The sequence below is a fragment of the Gavia stellata genome, chromosome 11 (genome assembly GCF_030936135.1).
Source record: "Gavia stellata isolate bGavSte3 chromosome 11, bGavSte3.hap2, whole genome shotgun sequence".
NCBI classification, from domain to species: domain Eukaryota; kingdom Metazoa; phylum Chordata; class Aves; order Gaviiformes; family Gaviidae; genus Gavia; species Gavia stellata.
The window spans coordinates 28,813,689-28,831,992 of NC_082604.1; the positions used below are offsets into that span (position 1 = coordinate 28,813,689).

At 45.3% G+C, this 18,304-nt stretch overlaps 1 protein-coding gene across 2 annotated transcripts in view; it reads left to right on the forward strand.

The window, feature by feature from the left end:
- Positions 1-18,304, forward strand: part of VEPH1 (ventricular zone expressed PH domain containing 1) — an 82,003-nt gene that overhangs the window by 39,959 nt on the left and 23,740 nt on the right. For both annotated transcript variants that reach the window (XM_059822891.1, XM_059822892.1), the window contains exon 9: positions 15,414-15,553. In XM_059822891.1, the coding sequence (XP_059678874.1) occupies positions 15,414-15,553 (140 nt within the window). The remainder of the gene's footprint in view (positions 1-15,413; positions 15,554-18,304) is intronic.

The window sequence follows — 18,304 nt, forward strand, 5'->3', positions numbered from 1 at the left end:
TGTTCTGCTGGGTTGGTCTAGAGCAAATCTGGGTATCTGCCCTCATTAACGCGACATTATTAAATCAGTTGACTGACAAGATACACCAGAAATGAAGCAGGTCAGGACCCTCGGGTCAGCACATTCCAGCCCAGACACAAAGCTCCTTGAAGGCGCAACAGAATGAGATCCCCAGTGCTTCGCGCTGGGTTGGATCTCCCCACTTCCCTGGGGTTGTTTAGTGTTTTCTGCTTTCATCAAGGGCAGGTATTTGTTTTCAAGTGCGAGAAAGCTGGGTTTGTGAGGCTGCGGGGGAGGTGGGCAATACACTGCAAGATGGGTCTTTGGTGCTCCTCTCTGAAGTAAATACTTTAGGTTGAGTTTGAGCCTCTTGCTTATACTGAGCAGCAGTTGCTCCCTTTAACATGAATTTGTGTGCATCTAACCACTGGTTGTGAGCTATTTACAGCCCAACCCTTCAATGGGCCACAATGATTCCAAAGAGTAGCTGACTCAATAAATTAAATTAATTTGCAGTCACTTAAAACGTCATCTTCTAATGCTATGTAACGTCAGGTCCATCAAATATCAACTTTTGTGGATAAAATGTTTGTTTACTTTTTCAGTGGTCAAGAAGTTGAAAAGCAGCTTCCACTCATAGGAGGGATGTAACTATACATTTTTTAAAAGCTTGTGTTTCTGAAGAATTTCCTAAATATCTTAAATTCCAGGTTTACTATTTGAAATAGTTATTTGGTAGAATTAGTGATAAAACTTTTGTTTCATAAAATTACCGTGGAAACATGAGAGTGAACAATCTGGCTTTTGAAGTGCTGAAAGCTATGACCTTGCCTTAATCAAATACAATACGTTGAATATTTTTAAATGTATTGCTCAGTTTCCTTTCTGAAGTACCTATTATGATATGTTCTAAACATGTGACTATTTCTAAATTCAAACTATTGTAATTTCCTGAAAATCCTCAACTAGCATTCTTGGGAAAATTCTTTGAGTAGGGACACATGTGCGGAACAGGAGATTTATGTGACTCATTCTAAATATGTTGAAGAAATGCTGTCTGGCTCATTACGCGGGGGACAGCTTTGTTAGTATTTCAGAGATTACATAAACCATTCCATCAAAAACCTTGCAGTTATTGGACTTCTGTGATTTCTGCATACTTATAAAGGCCCTTTGAAATGTATCTGGTTTACTTTTCAAATAAGATGTTTAGAAAATAGTCAGAAAATGTTAGAAAATATTAATATACGTAGTTGGCTAATTTTATGTTGGTTATGCAGGAGTGTGTTGAACTGGGAATTTAATATATAAAACAGGGAAAATATGAAAAGATAGGCACTTCAGAGCAATCTCCCATGAAACAGAGTACTTGAAGGACAGGTAGCTGCTGGAGAGGGGACAGCAAAGGGCTACAGAGATGATTAGGGGACTGGAACGTCTTCCTTGTGAGGAAAGGCTGAGGGACTTGGGGCTTTTGAGTCTGGAGAAGAGAAGACTGAGGGGGATCTTATCAATGCTTATCAATGCTTCGGGGGGGGTGCCAGGAGGATGGGGCCAGTCTTTTTTCAGTGGTGCCCAGTGACAGGACGAGAGGTAACGGGCACAAACTTGGTCATAGGAAGTTCCATCTCAACATGAGGAGGAACTTCTTTCCTTTGAGGGTGGCAGAGCACTGGAACCAGCTGCCCCGAGGGGTTGTGGAGTCTCCTTCTCTGGAGATAATCAAAACTCGCTGGGACACATTCCTGTGCAACTGCTGTAGGTGACCCTGCTGTGGTTGGACCAGATGATCTCCAGAGGTCCCTTCCAACCCCTGTCAGTCTGTGAGTCTGTGAAATAGTGGCAAAATGTGTTGCAAGAAAAAAGCACTGCAGTGTGCTAATAACGGAGAGTGCAAATTTCCCCACATACCTCTTTGTTAGAGTCAAGCCTTTCCTGGGCTTTCAAGCGGCAGCTCACACACCGGTCCAGAGCGTAAATGTAATTTGTAAGAATTTCTAAGTAATGATGGGCCAAATTCTGTTCACTTAAACAGAATTCAAACCCCTGCTTGCATTTCTAATGCCGATGATGTCTCATCTTTGGGCGGAGTGTCTGTGAACATGGTGAATTCCTTATTGCTTAAAACTGAGACTGGGTGGCATCCCCGAAAGGATGCTGCGATGACATACCGGCGAGGGCAGAAGAAGCCTGCGTGCCTTTGGATACATCCAGGATTAGCGTGCGCGGCCCCTGCCAGATCCGGGGGCACTAATACCGAGAGCAGTAGGAAGGAAAGCAGGAGGCTGCTGAGGTTTTCCCAATATGGAGTCACTGCCTTGCACAAAGAGAGAGGACATTCAGTTCAGCACTCGGCAGGCAACAAAAAAGCAAATGGGCAAGAGAAGAATTATTAAGAAAAGTAGACACCTCATGATGACATCATTATGTCATTGTCTGCATTAATTGGAGCCTGAATCTTGAAGGACAAAGTGGACCCGTAGCAGGAGCACGAGGATAATCAGAGACCTCCATATGAAGAAAAATGGACTGGGACTCCACAGTGCGGAAAAGAGACAGCTGATAGAGACTTGCAATATCACGAATGACTGAGAAGATTAATGGGGAGTGGTGGCTCACTGTCTGTCCTGATACAGGTACTGGGGAACGTGTAATGAAGTTGTCAGGAAGCAAATTCAAAATACACAAAATAGGCACCTCTTAACACATCATTAGATACAGGCAATGAAATGGCGGAACTGATTGCTACAGTACATTAAGTATGCTGAAAGGGTACCTGGTTTCAAAAGTGATTAGGTAAATTCATGGGTTAGAGCCATTCAAGGATTATCAAAGCCTTGACTCTGGAAATGCTGGAGCTGCAGATGGAGGTACCAGGAGAGCAGGAGGGAAACTACTGCTGTGTGCTTCTTCTGTTATCGCACCCCTCGCTTAAAGCTCTTTTACTCGCCCTTTGTGAGCTAATACCAGGGTACGGTACTGGTGGGACTTTCTGACTCCAATCAGAATTGCCATTCCAACAGCCCTCACAAGGACAAAAATTGACAAAATTTGGTTTCTTAACCAAAGTAGGAGAAAACTGAAGGGGGGAGGACTTGATAACAATTTTCAGCTATGTGCAAGACAGTTAAGGGAACTGCTGGACAAGGCAAGAAATAAAGAGCTTAAATACCAATAAAAGACATTCAGCTTAAGCAGTAGAAAAAGCTCTCTAGCTTGCGCTGGCAGAGGAGGTTGTGGAGGTTAAAAGCACGTTAAAGAAACCTGAAAGCTGGCCTAGGCAAGGCAAGGCTGTGAGGTTTGACAGATCTGAAGAAGGGTTGGTGCTCCCTAAAACGTTCCTGTTTTTTCCACATACATCAGTTGGATTAATATAAGATTTTATTTCTTCTGAAGCTTGCCTTACACCATCAGCCAGCTGTACTGCTACTACAACTCCAATGCCATAGGCACTCTTGACTCTGAGTGTGGGCGAGGGGGCAGACCGATGACCACTCCAGGTCCCCTGCGTGTCTTTGATTGCATCCTCTGCTCTGTAACATTGTCCATGATTTGCAAATTTTCCTTTTTGCTATTGATTCAGACATTTGCTGTGTAGGTATTAGCCCTCACAAAATATTTTTGCCTTGCAGGGTGTGTTTTTTCAGTCTCCTTGTTGATTTATAAGCTCATTTGATTTGTACTATATGTCAAAATTTACGTAATATTAACTTGAGTGTTTGATTTTACAGCTGTGAAGGGATACAGGTTAAGAATTGTAAGGGTGGATCCACAGTCAGTCTGTTACAGTTAATTTGAAGCTGCCTCCTATAAACGTTGAAAAATTGACATGTCCTCAGCTCTGTTATCTCATTTAGTGTTTGCTATTTTTGGTTGCATGTGCTTCAGGCAGACGAGAGTTGTGAATTGGGTGATGATCCTACAGCAGAAGCAGAGTTAAGACTGGGCTTTTGGCCAGAATGTCTTAGATTAAGAAAATGATCAAGTTGAGGGTGTTTTGAAGAACAGACAAGCTACAACAGCTTACCAGATGCATGTGTGGATGTCCGTAAGTGAATCTTTTGGAACTAACACTTCAGTCAGAGAGGGGATTTAAACTGGGGCAGAAAGAAGGCATCCAAAACCACAAAAATCCATTTATTTTAGCTTGTTTCAGTTTGAGGCTGATGGTTTGGTTCAGTTCCTGCTTAGTTTGAACCACTTTACCCAGATTCACATCTCTGCATTACCTTAAGCAATGCGAGGCATTCTTTTATGTCATGTTCATAACTTTAATCCTCTTAGTCCTGTGGATCTTTCCTAAAAAAAAAAAAAAAAAAAAAAAAATAAAATGCCACCATATTTGTCAGGTGCTTTAGCTTTCATGGAGCTAAGCAAAGCAGTTTTCATCAGCCCATATTTTTCCAGATGGTTTCTGATCTTCTATCTTATCGGTACCTCCAGGATCTTGCAGATGGCAGTGGCCCAGACTTGTGCATCTATAATTTCCTGAATGCTCCCGAGTTTCATTATTGCTTTTCAGCATACGCTGGACAGGATTTCCGCTGCCTCGGTGTGGCTGGGGTCCCAGCGATTAAGAACAAGAGCCTGTGTTTGAGATCCCCGCGTTGCCTTTGCAGTTTCTCCACTGGCTGCAGTAGGTGCTCTCTGGAAGGTCCTTCAGCCTTTCTGCTTTTCTAGGTCTCATGTACCCATCTGGGGAGACAGGGCTGGCAATGGTTTGAGTAGGTTGCTTGGAAAGGCTTAGGTGAAATATGACATTCCTGTTTTGCCTGGTTTAGCCCCAATTACCCCTGCCTGCGGCACAGGGCTTTTCAGCGGCTGGTAGACTCCATCTGCTTTAGCCTCGCTGGGTCCCACCTTGAAGCCTGCGTGTCAGACAATTTCTTTCCTGAGAGAGCGGTGAAGCACTGGCAGAGGCTGCCCAGGGAGGTGGTGGAGTCACCCTCACTGGAGGTGTTCCAGGACCGTGTGGACGTGGCACTGCGGGACATGGTTTAGTGGGCATGGGGGGGTTGGGGTGGTGGTTGGACTTGATGATCTGACAGGTCTTTTCCAACCTTAGGGATTCTGTGATTCTGTGATTTTTGACTTGCTCTTCTTGTTTCCCAGACGCGTAGGGATCGTGGATCAAATGCGTGGCCATGTGTATCCTGCCTTTGGGAGTGGCTGGTGTCAGATGGTTCGCAGACACGAGCCTGCACGGCTGCTGGATTTGGTTATAACTTTAGGGCAGGTCCTTGTTTTCCACTCTAGTTCTACTTGCTCTTCAGATAGTTGGGATAAAAATGCCACCATTAATGCCTACAGCTCAGAGCACCGAGTGTCAAGTGAGCTGTTGGAAAGAAAGCATTTGATAATATATGTGTGTAAAGGATACTGAAGGATTTGCACATCTCCAGGCTGCCTAGCCTCCTTTTTAAAAGGATAGAGCCCAGAGAGGTCTAGTGCATCATTCAATCTTTGGTCACTGAAGCCATGTTCAAAATGCAACGCTATCCAATGAAAGATATGATGATCATTTTATAGTAGTAAGTTAAGCCTGGCTCCTCGGTGCCCTGCAGGAGGAAATACAAACAGTAAACATTTTATGGGATTAATGACAGAACGCTGAAAATGGAGGAGGCGGCAGGGGAAACAGGTTGCAGTATGCTGGCCCTAAATCTGCTTGTTATTATGTTTTATGCTGTACTGAGAGATAATGGGTACCATATGACGGTGTAGATGGAAAAGCTCATTGCTCCCCTGCAGTGCTCGCCCCTGCACCGGGCTGATAAATTCCAGCATTCCATAAGCCAAACATTGATTTGGAACAGATGGACCTCTGCTCCTTCAGTGAGACCACAAAGTTGCACAGGCTCAGGCCAGCATTTCCAGAGATCAACTCTGCTGCTGCCAGGCCAAAAAAAATATTAGTGGGTATTTTATTCTACAGGACCGATACTTCAAATGCATCCCAAATGTGAAGGCAGGCAGTGAGAATGGAAGTGCTAACTCACAGGATGGCCATCGCGCTCGCGGTGATCTGCATCGTCAGACTGCGGCGAAACTCCCAGCGCAACGGGGAGCGTAATAGGAACATGAACACGCTCATAACTTGCTGCCCTCACATACGTGATAATAGCAAATCATGTGCACTTTACACCTAATCTGGAAGCATCGGTTTCAAGAGGCTGGTTTCCAGATGCGCTTTACCTGGTAGCTGGGAGATTCCCGTCGGGGTGGTGTTAGCACTCTCCTGGGGGGAAAGCCAAACCAGAGGACTTCGACTTCTGAGCTTCTGGGTTGGACCAGGACGGACCTAATGGTTCCTCCGGGAGCTGCCTGTGCCCGCTGTGCAGGCAGGGCGAGCCAGCAGCCCTCGGCCAGGCTGGGGGTGCTGGGCAGAGGCGGCCGAGGGATGCAGCTGGGACACAGAGGAGCCAGGCAGCGGCAGGAGGGGGACCTTCACCCAGGACCCCGCTTTCCTGCGCACGCCGTATGGGCTCTTTGCACTTCAGTCATCGATACCGGCAGCGGAAAAGTAAACACACCTTTGCTTCTGAAGACGGGACAATGTGGCAGAGATGTTTTACTGTTGTACCCTCCCAAACGACATAGGCTTTTCGTTACCCCGATGGTAAAGGGTTTTATAAAGTTAAGCTAATCTGTGTGTTCTCAAATGTGGCTTTTGCCACTCAGATTTGGACTCGGTGCATTGTGGTGGCTGTCCAGACCCCATCATAGTCATGCCTTCTCCATTAATTTTTGGGTAACTTACTGGAGGTGAACTCTATTGGACTGAGTTATGGCACACATGCAAAGCTAGTAGTGTTAAAAAATACATAAATCAATATTTCTTGAAGCTGATTGCTTTAAAAATTACCCTTTTCCTCCTATAAACATATTTATTGTTTGCATACTTATTTGTAATCCAAACTCAAGAGAGCAGGAAAAGGAAACTGAGGAAGCTGAAAAAGGCTTAAATCTGAAATTTTAAAAGTTCTATACATTTCTTATTCTCTGGTTTTATGTTTATGGGTGGGTTTGATTCTATTTGGGAAGTTTATGAGCATACTTCTACTCCGATTAACAGATTTTATTTAATAATAAAGAATTACCAATGTAAATCAAATAATTCATTAATTGTTCCCAGAACCAGTGACTCTGTACCTACTTGCCTATGTCCCTCCTGGTTTAGCCCGGCATGTTAAGCTGGAATAAACAACAATTAACAACTCTGCTGACATTCTTCTGTTTATATTTTGTTCTTTTTCCCCAGGCACAACCACTTAGTAGTGAATTTTAAAATTGCAACATATATTCTCTTGTTTCCTGTAGGAAAAACAAGTTGTTGCTTATTGTCTTGCTAGAAGTTTGAGACTTGCCAATGGGTGTGCTGAGAAATGTGTCTTGAATGGAGGAGCGTTTCCTTGGGATCTTGATCAGGCTCTGCCATCTGGGGTATTTGGTGACTGTGTGGGGTTGTTTTCTGCCTTGCATTGCCTTTCACACGTTCTTCATGTTTTAAAATCTTTCCCTTGTGTTACTCAGACTCTCTTTCCAAGCTAAGCCAAAGCCAGGCTGAGGAAGGAGGAGAACTCATCCTCCTTTATGGAGAAGTTGTGCCCAAGTGTCACCAGCTGCTGCTGCCAGCGATGCAGGAGAGCAGGACGCGGGCGCAGCCGGGCATGATGCTGAGGAGCTGCTTGAGTGGAGGGATGCACAGAGCTCTAAAATGTCTTGACTTCGGTTTGCTCTAGGTGCTCGTCAATAGGGACAATCCATAGTACCTGGATAAAACGAGCAATTGTTCTTTCTGTTCAGTGTGTTACCCCAGCTCCTCAGCGGCAGTAGGTATTTCTTTGCCGCTGATGAGATGGAGCAGAGCTATGAACTTTCCTCCTTTGCTGAGTTAGCTGAGTTGGTGCTTAGCCTAAACAAAACTCTCATCAGCACATGCAGACTTCTCACCTAATAAACCTGCTTTGCACCAGAGCTCGCTGGCCTCTCCCTGAGCACGGGGTAGCACCCAGGCTGGCCACCTTTCCGCCTGGATGTGGGGGCACAGGCTGAGAAATTGGTTTCTCTGCCGTTACCAAAGGGAATGCTGAGAAGATGTACAAAACGTGCCGTAATTCTCTCTGAGAAAGTCAGCGTGGCTCAGCTGACAGTAGCTCACGGTGCATGAGAACCTCATTTTTCATGCAAGTAATACAGCAGCAGCAGGGCTCGGGGGGTGACGGGCGTTCAGACCAGGGCAGTGTGTGCATTTACCCGTGGCTGCCTGTACTGAGTTAACACCACAATGAAGACATACCTGGTGTCGTATCGTCTTGTCCCTGAACTGTCCCTTTCCTCCTCGTCCAGTATCTTTTGACATGTTGACGTGGACAAGGGATTTTCCTGGTCCAAGCAAAACGATCGTATCCACCGTCCAGCTCCAAGAGCTAGCGCTCTTAAATAATCATAAGACAAGTCTGTCTCTGGGTTTTTTCTTTTCTTTTTCTTTTTCCCCAGCCAAAGCATCTATGAGCCCGTGCACTATAGAAGTGCTAGTAGAGTCACAAATCTAGTGGTTGAAATGGCGTTTCCATAAATCCTGATTTAGGTCAGACGGGACAGGTTACTCAGTGAAATTGAAGTTGGCATAAACACCCTGCTTCAAATTTGCTTTCCACATTTAGAAGCAACAGTAGTTTTTAAAGTACAAAACTGGTTCTAGAGTCAGTAAATGTGTAGCTCAAATGTGAGCAACGTAATAGGTTTAATGTCCTCTGGGAAATTAGTTAATTTTTTCCTTCCTCTCTCTCTTACATACTTTTGACCAATTATTTTAAAGAGTTGCAGATCCATCTTTGCCGTAATTTGGACTTCATTGCTTTAAATCACATCAAAAGGACCTTAGAGTCAACATTGGATTACCGACACTCGCCAAGATGTGCCGTGTGCTGGGGGAGCTGTTGCAGGGCAAGTATGGGTTTTGTTGACAGGAGTCTCCTGTGTGTTGTATCTTACTGATATCCTGAAAGTTTCTTCGGGGCTAAATACATCTTTCCTTACCAGGTGAAGTCCAGGTGAATGGTTACTTGTTTCCACACGTGGAATTACACAGAGATTCAGGGAACTAAGCTGTCTTCACCTCTGTAGGCTAAGACTGGTTTCTTTTCACCTTCAAAGCTTTTTTGCTAACTCAAGCCTGCAAAGTGATTTATTTTTGTTCTCGCTAGCAAAAATTTTTTTTGCTCCCCTTTCCTAGCTAAACCTACAGACCTGATCCCTGCTCACTCATCAGATTCCCCTTTTGAGCCGCTGTGCATTGCCGAGTGCAAATGCAGTGTGTTGTTTTGCCTAGAAATGACTGCCTTCAAGTCTCACAGGTGTGAATAGGTCTTGCTAGGTTGTATTATCTCTGCTTTAACTCCTCTGAAATCAGGTGGGATTACACAAGGTTGATATTTGGTTCATAGTGTCTTATATAACTTGCAATGATGGGAAAAGTATGCAACATAGCTTACCTAAAGGTCAGCCAATTTATATACGTGTGTTTTAGGAAAGCCCAAAATGTATCTTCTTAAGCTGCGTGTCATACTGAGTACGTAAGTACATGCAATTCGTAAATACTACCATGATTTTAAAAGCACCTTTTTCAATGGGCTGCTGGTTTTTCTGCAGTGTGCGTGCCAATCTCACATGCTGTGGGTCAGTCTCCGACGATGCTATTAATTTAAATGATCAGGGTTTTTTTTCCATTTTAAACATTTTATGAAATGGCACAACATAGATATTTTTCCAACACGTCATTTTCTTGAAAACGGTCCCAGCTTCATTCTGGGCCCAGATGATGACAAGAAACTAATTTTGCCTTGCCTACCTATTTACAGGTCTCCCATGACCATAAGAATGAATTTCTATGGTACTGGCATGGTGGTTTGCACTTGAGCGAAATACAGTGTAGCAGTGCTAGTTATGGATCAGAGTCATCTTAGTCTTCATCAGAATAGGTTTATTATTTAAATACCACTTTCCACTGACGTTGGGATAGCTGAGAGTAGCCGTTATATGTTGAAATTGGTAGTTCATTGCAAACCATTGAAAAACACACGTCGTAAACTTCAGCCTGTTAACAGGAGTTGCGACATTCAGCATATCAAATGTAGCAGAAACAGCTATGAGTAATCACTCATCTCATACCAAAGGTTTAAAGATTGTCTGAGTAGGAGGCTTTTTCTGCCTGGTATTGACAAATGAGTGCTGCTTTTTTCCGGGAACTAACTTTTTGCTCAGCCAGCAAGGACTCCAGCGCTTCAGCTGACGTTTATTTTGGCATGTATTAATCAGCCTCAGTACTTTTCTCGCTGTCATCCACAACTTCTTGCTAAGCAATCTGTTAGGTTTTTGTGTCTCTCCGTATCTCCTTTGCAATTTTTCGTTATGCAGCATTTAGGAACCTCCTTCACAGTCCTATCAAACACAATCCCACCTAGCGCTGGGCACCCTTTCTTAATTGCTAACCAGGGGCTTGTATCCTGGAGCTCTGCCACCTTCTGCTCGCAGCCGCAACGACTTCTGTGGGAGATTGCCCAGGTGGGGTTTAATCAGCTTTATGTGGACTTACTGTGGGTGACGAGAAATCTAGCTCTGGACTCTACTGCCTTGCACGGTTGTTTAATGCACCCCAACGTTTGCCTGCAGCCTTTACATGCCTCCCAGGTTTCTTGTCAATTCATACATTTGTAACTGAAAAAATAACCGCTGTACTCACTGGAGAGGGTAGGCATTGACCACCAGCTCCATTTTGCAGTGGCAGTACATGGTTTATGGTCACTTTTAGCTAAGAGTGATTTCCCGTAACGAAGCACTAAACTTTTCACACACATGGACCAAGGCCAAACCTCTACTTCTGGTTGAGTGTATTGAAGTTAAGGTTTTGTTAGCATCTGTGATGTTTAAACCAGGGGTCCTTAGTCTGGACCGTGCTGTTGGAAGAGCATTCTGTCACCAGCTTCCTTGGAGATGTCGTTTACTTTTGCGTTTTAATATGTCCCAGGACTTAGGGTCGCCCTAATTAACCCCTTCAGTTTCTCAAACTCCTTCTTTATATTGAACATGAACACTGGCAGGTTATTGGTTTGGGCCGTTGGATTAAACTCAAATTTTCCCCATAGCTACTAATCTAAGAGCAGTGGATTTTATGCCCCATCTTTTTCCTGCTAAGATGAGTGTGTTGCTTATGGGCATGATGTATCTGTGATCTGCAGCTAAGTTAGATAACAATTCTGAAAAAAACCCTTCAGTTTAGCAGCGTTTGCATCTTTGTTGGTTTAAATTTAAGCCCTGGCTTTCTACTGCTGAAAGCTTACGGCCATACCCACATTCTAATATTGTCCCACTGTAGATCTTAGAGTATGTTTGTGCTCGGGCGATTGACACGACCTAAACAGCACTTCCACATCCCACAGGATTTAGTCAATGTGCACAAATCAATATCATCATCTTCAGAGAGCAGCCTACAAATGCCCAATGCTTGGCATCAAGCCACCACTTCATGCGGATTCTTCCCCTTCTTCAAGGCAACGTCCTCCTCTAATATATTCATTTTCTCAGGCCGACACAAGAGGAAAGAGTCCCGTATTTCCTACCACCAAGTATGCCTCTTTTTTTTTTGGTATGTTCAGTGAAGCCAAGAGCAGCAGCCCCACTTCAGCTCCTCTTTCCATTTCTGTCTCAGAGCAAAGGAAGCATCTTCAAAGTTGTCCTCTGCTAAATGCGCTCTCCAGAGACAAATAGAGACAGGTTTTCTTGTTGGCTCAGCCACGGGTTAGGAGAGCTGGGGCTGGTCTAGGTCCTTCCTCCTGTCTCTTTGGAGGGGAGTGATCCGGATGATGTTTGTAGTCCTGTTCAGCTCAACATCATTTTGACATGGTTCATGAACTCCCTCTCTGGGGGGAAAGCTCACCGCCCAGTCTGACCCTCCGACCTCCCCGTGCCTGTGGCTTTTCTTCTGCTTCCACTATTGCTCCTTCTGGCCCCATATTGGCTTATGCACCTGCCTATGATTAAAGATTAATGAATGATTAATGATTGGTTTCCAGATAATCTAAGCCTCATCTGCTGTAATGTTGCTGATTATAGCATGTAAGTGTTCCTCTGAGGAAGGAGTGCTGTCGTCATCCCTTGCTCTACAGTCGCTACAATCTGGTTTGGTTCTTGTGCTCGCTTCCAAATACTGTGCATTGCCTTGGCTTGTGTGTGTTTCCCCACAGTACGTGTAATGACTCTACTTGTTTTTGTGGAGTCTAACTTTAATCTTTCCGTGCCTTTACATCTCAGATCTCTTCTCTCGTGCTACAGTGGGGTCTCAATGAGCTCTGCAGCCCCAGCTTGACACTGGTGACTTCCTTTTCTTGGCAAATTCAAACAGCTTTGTCAAAGGATAATAAAGTGGTTTCCACTTGCCAGCTTCTGAAGTTTTTTCTCCCAGCCTAACAACCATCTGGCCTCTCTGTAGCATCTTCGGCGGGTTCCAACATCCCAGTTTTGAATTTTCTGCATTTTTAGTGACAATCTGATCCATTGATTCTTTTGCTCAAGGGACCCATCCTTTTGTACCTCTGGTAAACTCATTCCTCATATGTGGTGTTTTTACGTGGAATACAGAATTTATTACATTTCTCTCCTATGCTTTCACATCTTGATTAGATGAAAAATGTTAAAAACAACAAGTATTTCAAGATGGTCTGTAGTTGGACGGAAAGGCTGCCTTCTGATATCCGTCTTCCTTGTTGCTGGCTCTCATTGTCAGTAGATCTAGAAGGCTGTGCTATTTAAACTGTCTCCTGTTAGCCACATTTTCTAAAAAGTTACAACTCATTTTTCCAGTTAGGATGTTTTCTTACAGCATTTTATTCCTACGCTTTCACTGCACGGTGACTCACCAGGATAGCACGAGACTCTGAGTAATGCTCCCTGCACAGCTGGCCCGTCTCAGCCTTCTCAACTGCGTGATTCATTTTGTGGACGCTGCACGGTGAGACCTGGCTGGCCAACGCCGCAGGAGCCAACGCTGCTCCCCGTTCTCCTTGAAAACACTTTGGCTTTGACCCTGCAGGTGCTGGCAGGACGGGGCCAGAGGAGAGGTGAGCACCGGTGCCTTGGTGCACGGGTCAGTCTAGCGGGCTCATCAGCCACTGCAGGGCGGCTTGTCTGTCTGTCTGTCTGTCATTTCTGCCTTTAGCTAGGAAACAAGTGCAGCAGCAGCAGCTGGTGGGACCGGTTGTTCCCCTCCCCTTCCAAGTTCAACTCTCCAGCTGAGTGAAGAGGGTGCAGCTCTCCCCTGTGTTTGCACCAGGGTCATCATCTAAGGATCGCCGTCTTTTGTTTTCCATGCCTTTTTGCCTTGGAGAGCCGCCTGTTCCTGTTCAAAGGGGCTATAAAATGATACCACTGTTTTAAGTTAATAAAGAAGTCTGATTAGGTTATACCTAACATGCTGTTATCATTATGAGTAGTCATCCAAAGATGGAAAATGAGGGCTCAAGGTCAATAATTTGCAAAAGCAGAATTGTGCATCTCAAGGGCTTCATTTCCAGTTAAAACCAGCACGGGAAGTTCAGAGTCAGGTAACGTTACGTAGCATATAGCTTTGTACTGAGCAGATGATCCCAAAGGACACCTTCAGCTTGCGTGTAACCACTGTGGGATTTTTATCAACAGATGACATGATCACAGATGGCATAAATGGTCAGTATGTGACAGAGCAGTGAGAATTGGAGACGCTTTGTCTGTCTGTCGTGCCCTGGAGCTGGGACTGGGATTCAAACTGCACTTTTGGAGAAAACCTGTGTGTTGAGTGGGTGACCCTGAATGACAGCTGTGAACGGACATATCCCACCTTTCCTGGTGTGTGACTGTGGCTGCATTTGCAGTCTCTTGTCCGGTTGGACCTGCAGCTGCGTGCCTTTTCCTTCCCCGTGTGTTTCTTTGCTGCGAAGTCTGTGGCTGTGCAGGCAGTTGTGGCCCACGGGCTCTGCCAGCGGCTGCCCTTGCTCTGGTTCGCTGATTTGAGCAAGTCGCTGTGTCACGTTGTCCCTTACAGTATGGCAGCAGCAACGATTCCTGTCCCTTGTGGGTTGTGCCTCTCAGAGAACGGCTGCAAAAGCTGCAGCTCCCTGGCTTAGTCTGTAAAAATCGGGTATGACCAGCAGACTTGTAGTATATATGCTTGATAAGAAGCGGGGTTGGTAGGACCTGGAGCCCCTAGAAGCCAGAGCATCTGGGTGTTGGTCTCTTCTCCCAAGTGACAAGCGACAGGACAAGAGGAAATGGCCTCAAGTTGCACCAGGGGAGGTTCAGGCTGGATATTAGGAAAAATGTCTTTCCTGAGAGAGCGGTGAAGCACTGGCAGAGGCTGCCCAGGGAGGTGGTGGAGTCACCATCCCTGGAGGTGTTCAAGGAACCTGTGGACATGGCATTGTGGGACATGGTTTAACGGGCATGGGGGTGTTAGTTGATGGTTGGACTTGATGATCTGACAGGTCTTTTCCAACCTTAGTGATTCTGTGATTCTGTGATCTCTGCACGGGCAGGTTCAGGTGGGCCCGAGCTCTAGGGCTGCAGCTCCTGGGCGGATGGGGAGAGGGGCTGTGCCTGAGAGCCCTTGCGGCGTGGGGCGGGAGCTGGCACATCGGCTCCCCACGGAGGTGCAGGGCTCAGTGAATACTAACGCTCTTCTTCGAAACTGCTATTTCTGGTGATGAATTTATAAGATGGCCTGTACAGCAAACACACCACACACGCAGTGGTGTCGTAAGTCGATTTGTGCATCGTTGGGCTCCTGGAGGATCCATTGCAAAGAAGTACCACGGCTTTTACCAGCGGCTGAATGAGCCCGTTCCTGGCTGGGAGCTGCGTGCCGCACTCCTCTGTCCCTACAGACACCAGCTTTCAGCTGCGCAAAGTCTTGGCGAGGATCCCACAGATGTCAGGCCCCCATATGGCCGTTTCCTAATATGGGATGTTTTTTCCAACAAACTCTTTAAATAAGAGTAAGAGATGCACAGTTTTGATGGATCTGTCTGGTTCGATAAGCTCAACGACGGTACCCAACGCATGAGAAAGCACGAAGAGGATAAACAGCCTGACTGTGCGCTGTCTTGCGCTTTTTGCTTTTGGGAGTAAATGATTACTACGTAAGATTTAAAGCACTGGAGACTAAATTTCTCTAGTACTGTCAGATGGCTTGTGTTTAATTTAAGGGCACAGACACAGCAATGCCCTTCTGAATGCCGCAGCAGTTGACCCAGACTGAGATACCCCCGTAGTGGAAACATATGGCCACCCGCTGCTCGATTGCACGTATGCTGGTAACGGAGAGTTAGATGTCTTCTGTCTTTTATATAGTTGATTTTAATATTCTGTATATTTATTTCTAGATACGGTTAGAAGTTGTGTAGCAAAGCTGTTCTTCAGCTGTCCCCTGAAGGGCCATTACTGCCTGTACAGTAAATCCAGTTTTACCCTCATCAGCCGGCAGCCTCCGCTGTGGATCCATATCATGTTCCTCTTTCAGCAGGTGTGTGCAATACGAATTAGTGGCACCTCTCTATTGTTAACTTTGTACTTGGGAAAAAAAATGTTTTAATGGTTAATCTCTTTAAATATGCTTCTAATCCACAGTGCTTTGTGACCCTTGTGATTTCTCAAAAAGTCATTATAGTAAGTTGAAGTAATTTTGCAGTTTGTAAGTTTTTATATTTCTATTAAATACAACAAACTCAAACTGTCTGGAGAGACTACAAAGTCTGGGGATAAAAAAGTGGAGCCAAACCTTATTGTCGTTATTCAGGCAAAACTTCCAGTAAGTCCCAGGTGCCTTGCAAACGAACTGGAGCATTGCAGTGGATTTGCAGGGGAGCAGAATCAACCCCGAGGCTGCAGGTGGAGGTTAGAGGTGCGGCACCCACTGGGGTTTTTTACTGCAGGAGTTTTGACTGAGCAGGATTTGCAAATCTGATCAGTGCTGTTCTCCTACCAACCCTACAGCTATTTTCTCACGATTAATACCGGTTCCAAATAGAGCCCAGTATTTGGACGTATGTGGAATTTCCTAATAGGTTACAAATAGTGTGAAATTGCAAGAGAAAACCCTACATTCACACTTCAAGATGAAACAGATGGCTCTTGTGTTAAAACAGTAAGGTTCAGTTGCTTAACCTATGTAGAGCCATTCACCGCAGTTCATCCCACCCTAATGCAACCTCAGAAATACAAAGGATTTATCTGGAGTTTAAAACATGCATGGCAAGTTGTGCGGTGCATTTAACAGCTCAGATCACTCTTCCCCATGTCTGCTCCTCGGAATAAATGCAACACATGTTTTTCAGAAGTGCAGGTCCGTAGGAGTGTTTGGGTGCTTCGGTACCAGAAGCGGTTCCTCTGGATCCCGAGGTGCCTGTGTGAGCTGTGTGTGGGGACGGGGCTTTGCTGTAGATGAGGAAGGAGGATGATCAGGAGCCAAGCTGAGAGGAGGTCAGGGAAGGAGAGGACAGTGACAGAGCAGGGCAAAGGAGGCAAAGAAGAGCAGAGGCAGAAAGAGGGGTGAGAAGACAATATGAAAGGTTGAAAATAAAGGAGGTGAATTACTCTGTAAATGAAAACCTGAAGAAAGGGGTTGAATTTTGACAGGACCTAGAGAGAATAAATAAATTACGTTATGAATGTATGACTTTATTCCTGAGAAGAGGAAAACAGATGTTGAAAAATACGGACAAAAGTACTGAAACGCACAAAAACGAGAAAGGAGGAGCAGAAGCAGAGGAGACGGGTGGCAGAGCTGGCACGCCCCGCTCCCCGCTGCGCAGCCTCCGCCGCCCCTGCCACCGCATTTTAACGCAGTGACCTCCGCTCTGCCTGCGGTTCACGGTTTGAATCAGTTGCACAGACAATTTATTCACTGATCCACCTTTAATCCCTGGTGCCTCGCCTTTTCCCGATACATTTTTCATTGAAAAGCCTCTCCCTTTAACCCCTTCCCAGATTACTCTGAATTTGGCCCTGCCAGTCCCATCTTTTACCAGGACCACCAAGCTTCGCATGGCTCCCAGCTCACAGGCGCAATATGACTGTCCTTCCCCATTCCTCTGCACTGGGTGCCCATCGCCCCCCTTCCCCATCCCCGTGTGCCCCTGTTGGGTCCTGCTTCCGTCGGACGCTGCCCCCAAACACTGGTTCCCCTGTTCCCCATGGCTTTCCCCGCCCCGGGCTGGGTAATTGTATTTCTACCACTGCAGCTACTCTTTCCGAAGCTTTGCTTTTATTCCCTACAGTCTTGCTAGCTTGCTCCGACTGTGCCGGTGCCACCCCTCTCCCCGGGCTCCCGTGCTAAGGAGCCCCCAGCAGAATCCCCCCGCGCTGCCGGGGCCAGGCTCGAACCAACGTAGTTTAGTTTGTGTCTTTGCAAATATGCTGTAAACACAGCACTTAATGTGCTTCTTTATGGAAAAAAACGATTCCTCTTGTGTTGCACCAAGCATTCGAGCCTGCTGTGCATCAGGGTGGTGTTTAATGTCAGATAATTTATGTTTTTCTTTTGTTCGAAATCCTAAAGCTTTGAAGTACTGGATATATAACTATTATTACATTAAATACAGGGCACTAAATTCAGCCCTGGGATAACGTTATTTAAGCCTGTGAAATTGTACAAGAGATAAATTTGACACAAAATGTATTTATAGTGTGTTAATAATGAGTTAAACGAAAGGCTGGTGATAAAAATGTATTTTTCAGCAGATCTGTCATAGATCCACAGACAGACGACTAATATACAGTTTCTGAAGATTTCAATACCAGTTACCACGTTTTTATTCCTTTTTTGCCAGCCGCTCCATATACTCTTTTACATTGCATTCTGCGAAAGGAAAAGCGAGAAGAGAGACCTTTTTCTCTCAGGTCTCCAGAACAGATCCTTAACTTCATGACCCTGCTTTCTATCTAATTTAAAAAGTATTAGTGAATAGTTATATTGTGTTTCGAAACCCTTGGATGGAAGTTGTGAAACGGCAAGTTATTAGTGCAGGGCAGTAGGAAGAGAAGTATGTCAGCGGAGATCTGAGAAATTGTCTTACAGTTAAGCGATGATTAACAAAAGGAACAAAATTAGAATAAGGGGTGATGTTAGAGAGGTTATTTGATAGGCAGGATGCTTAGTTTCACAGATTCATTCATTAAAATCATCCTCTACAGCTATATGATTTATGGTTTAATTTCCCTCACCAGGCGGGATGGCATCGCGCCGCTGTGGTAGCACCAGCGAGCAAAGGGCTGC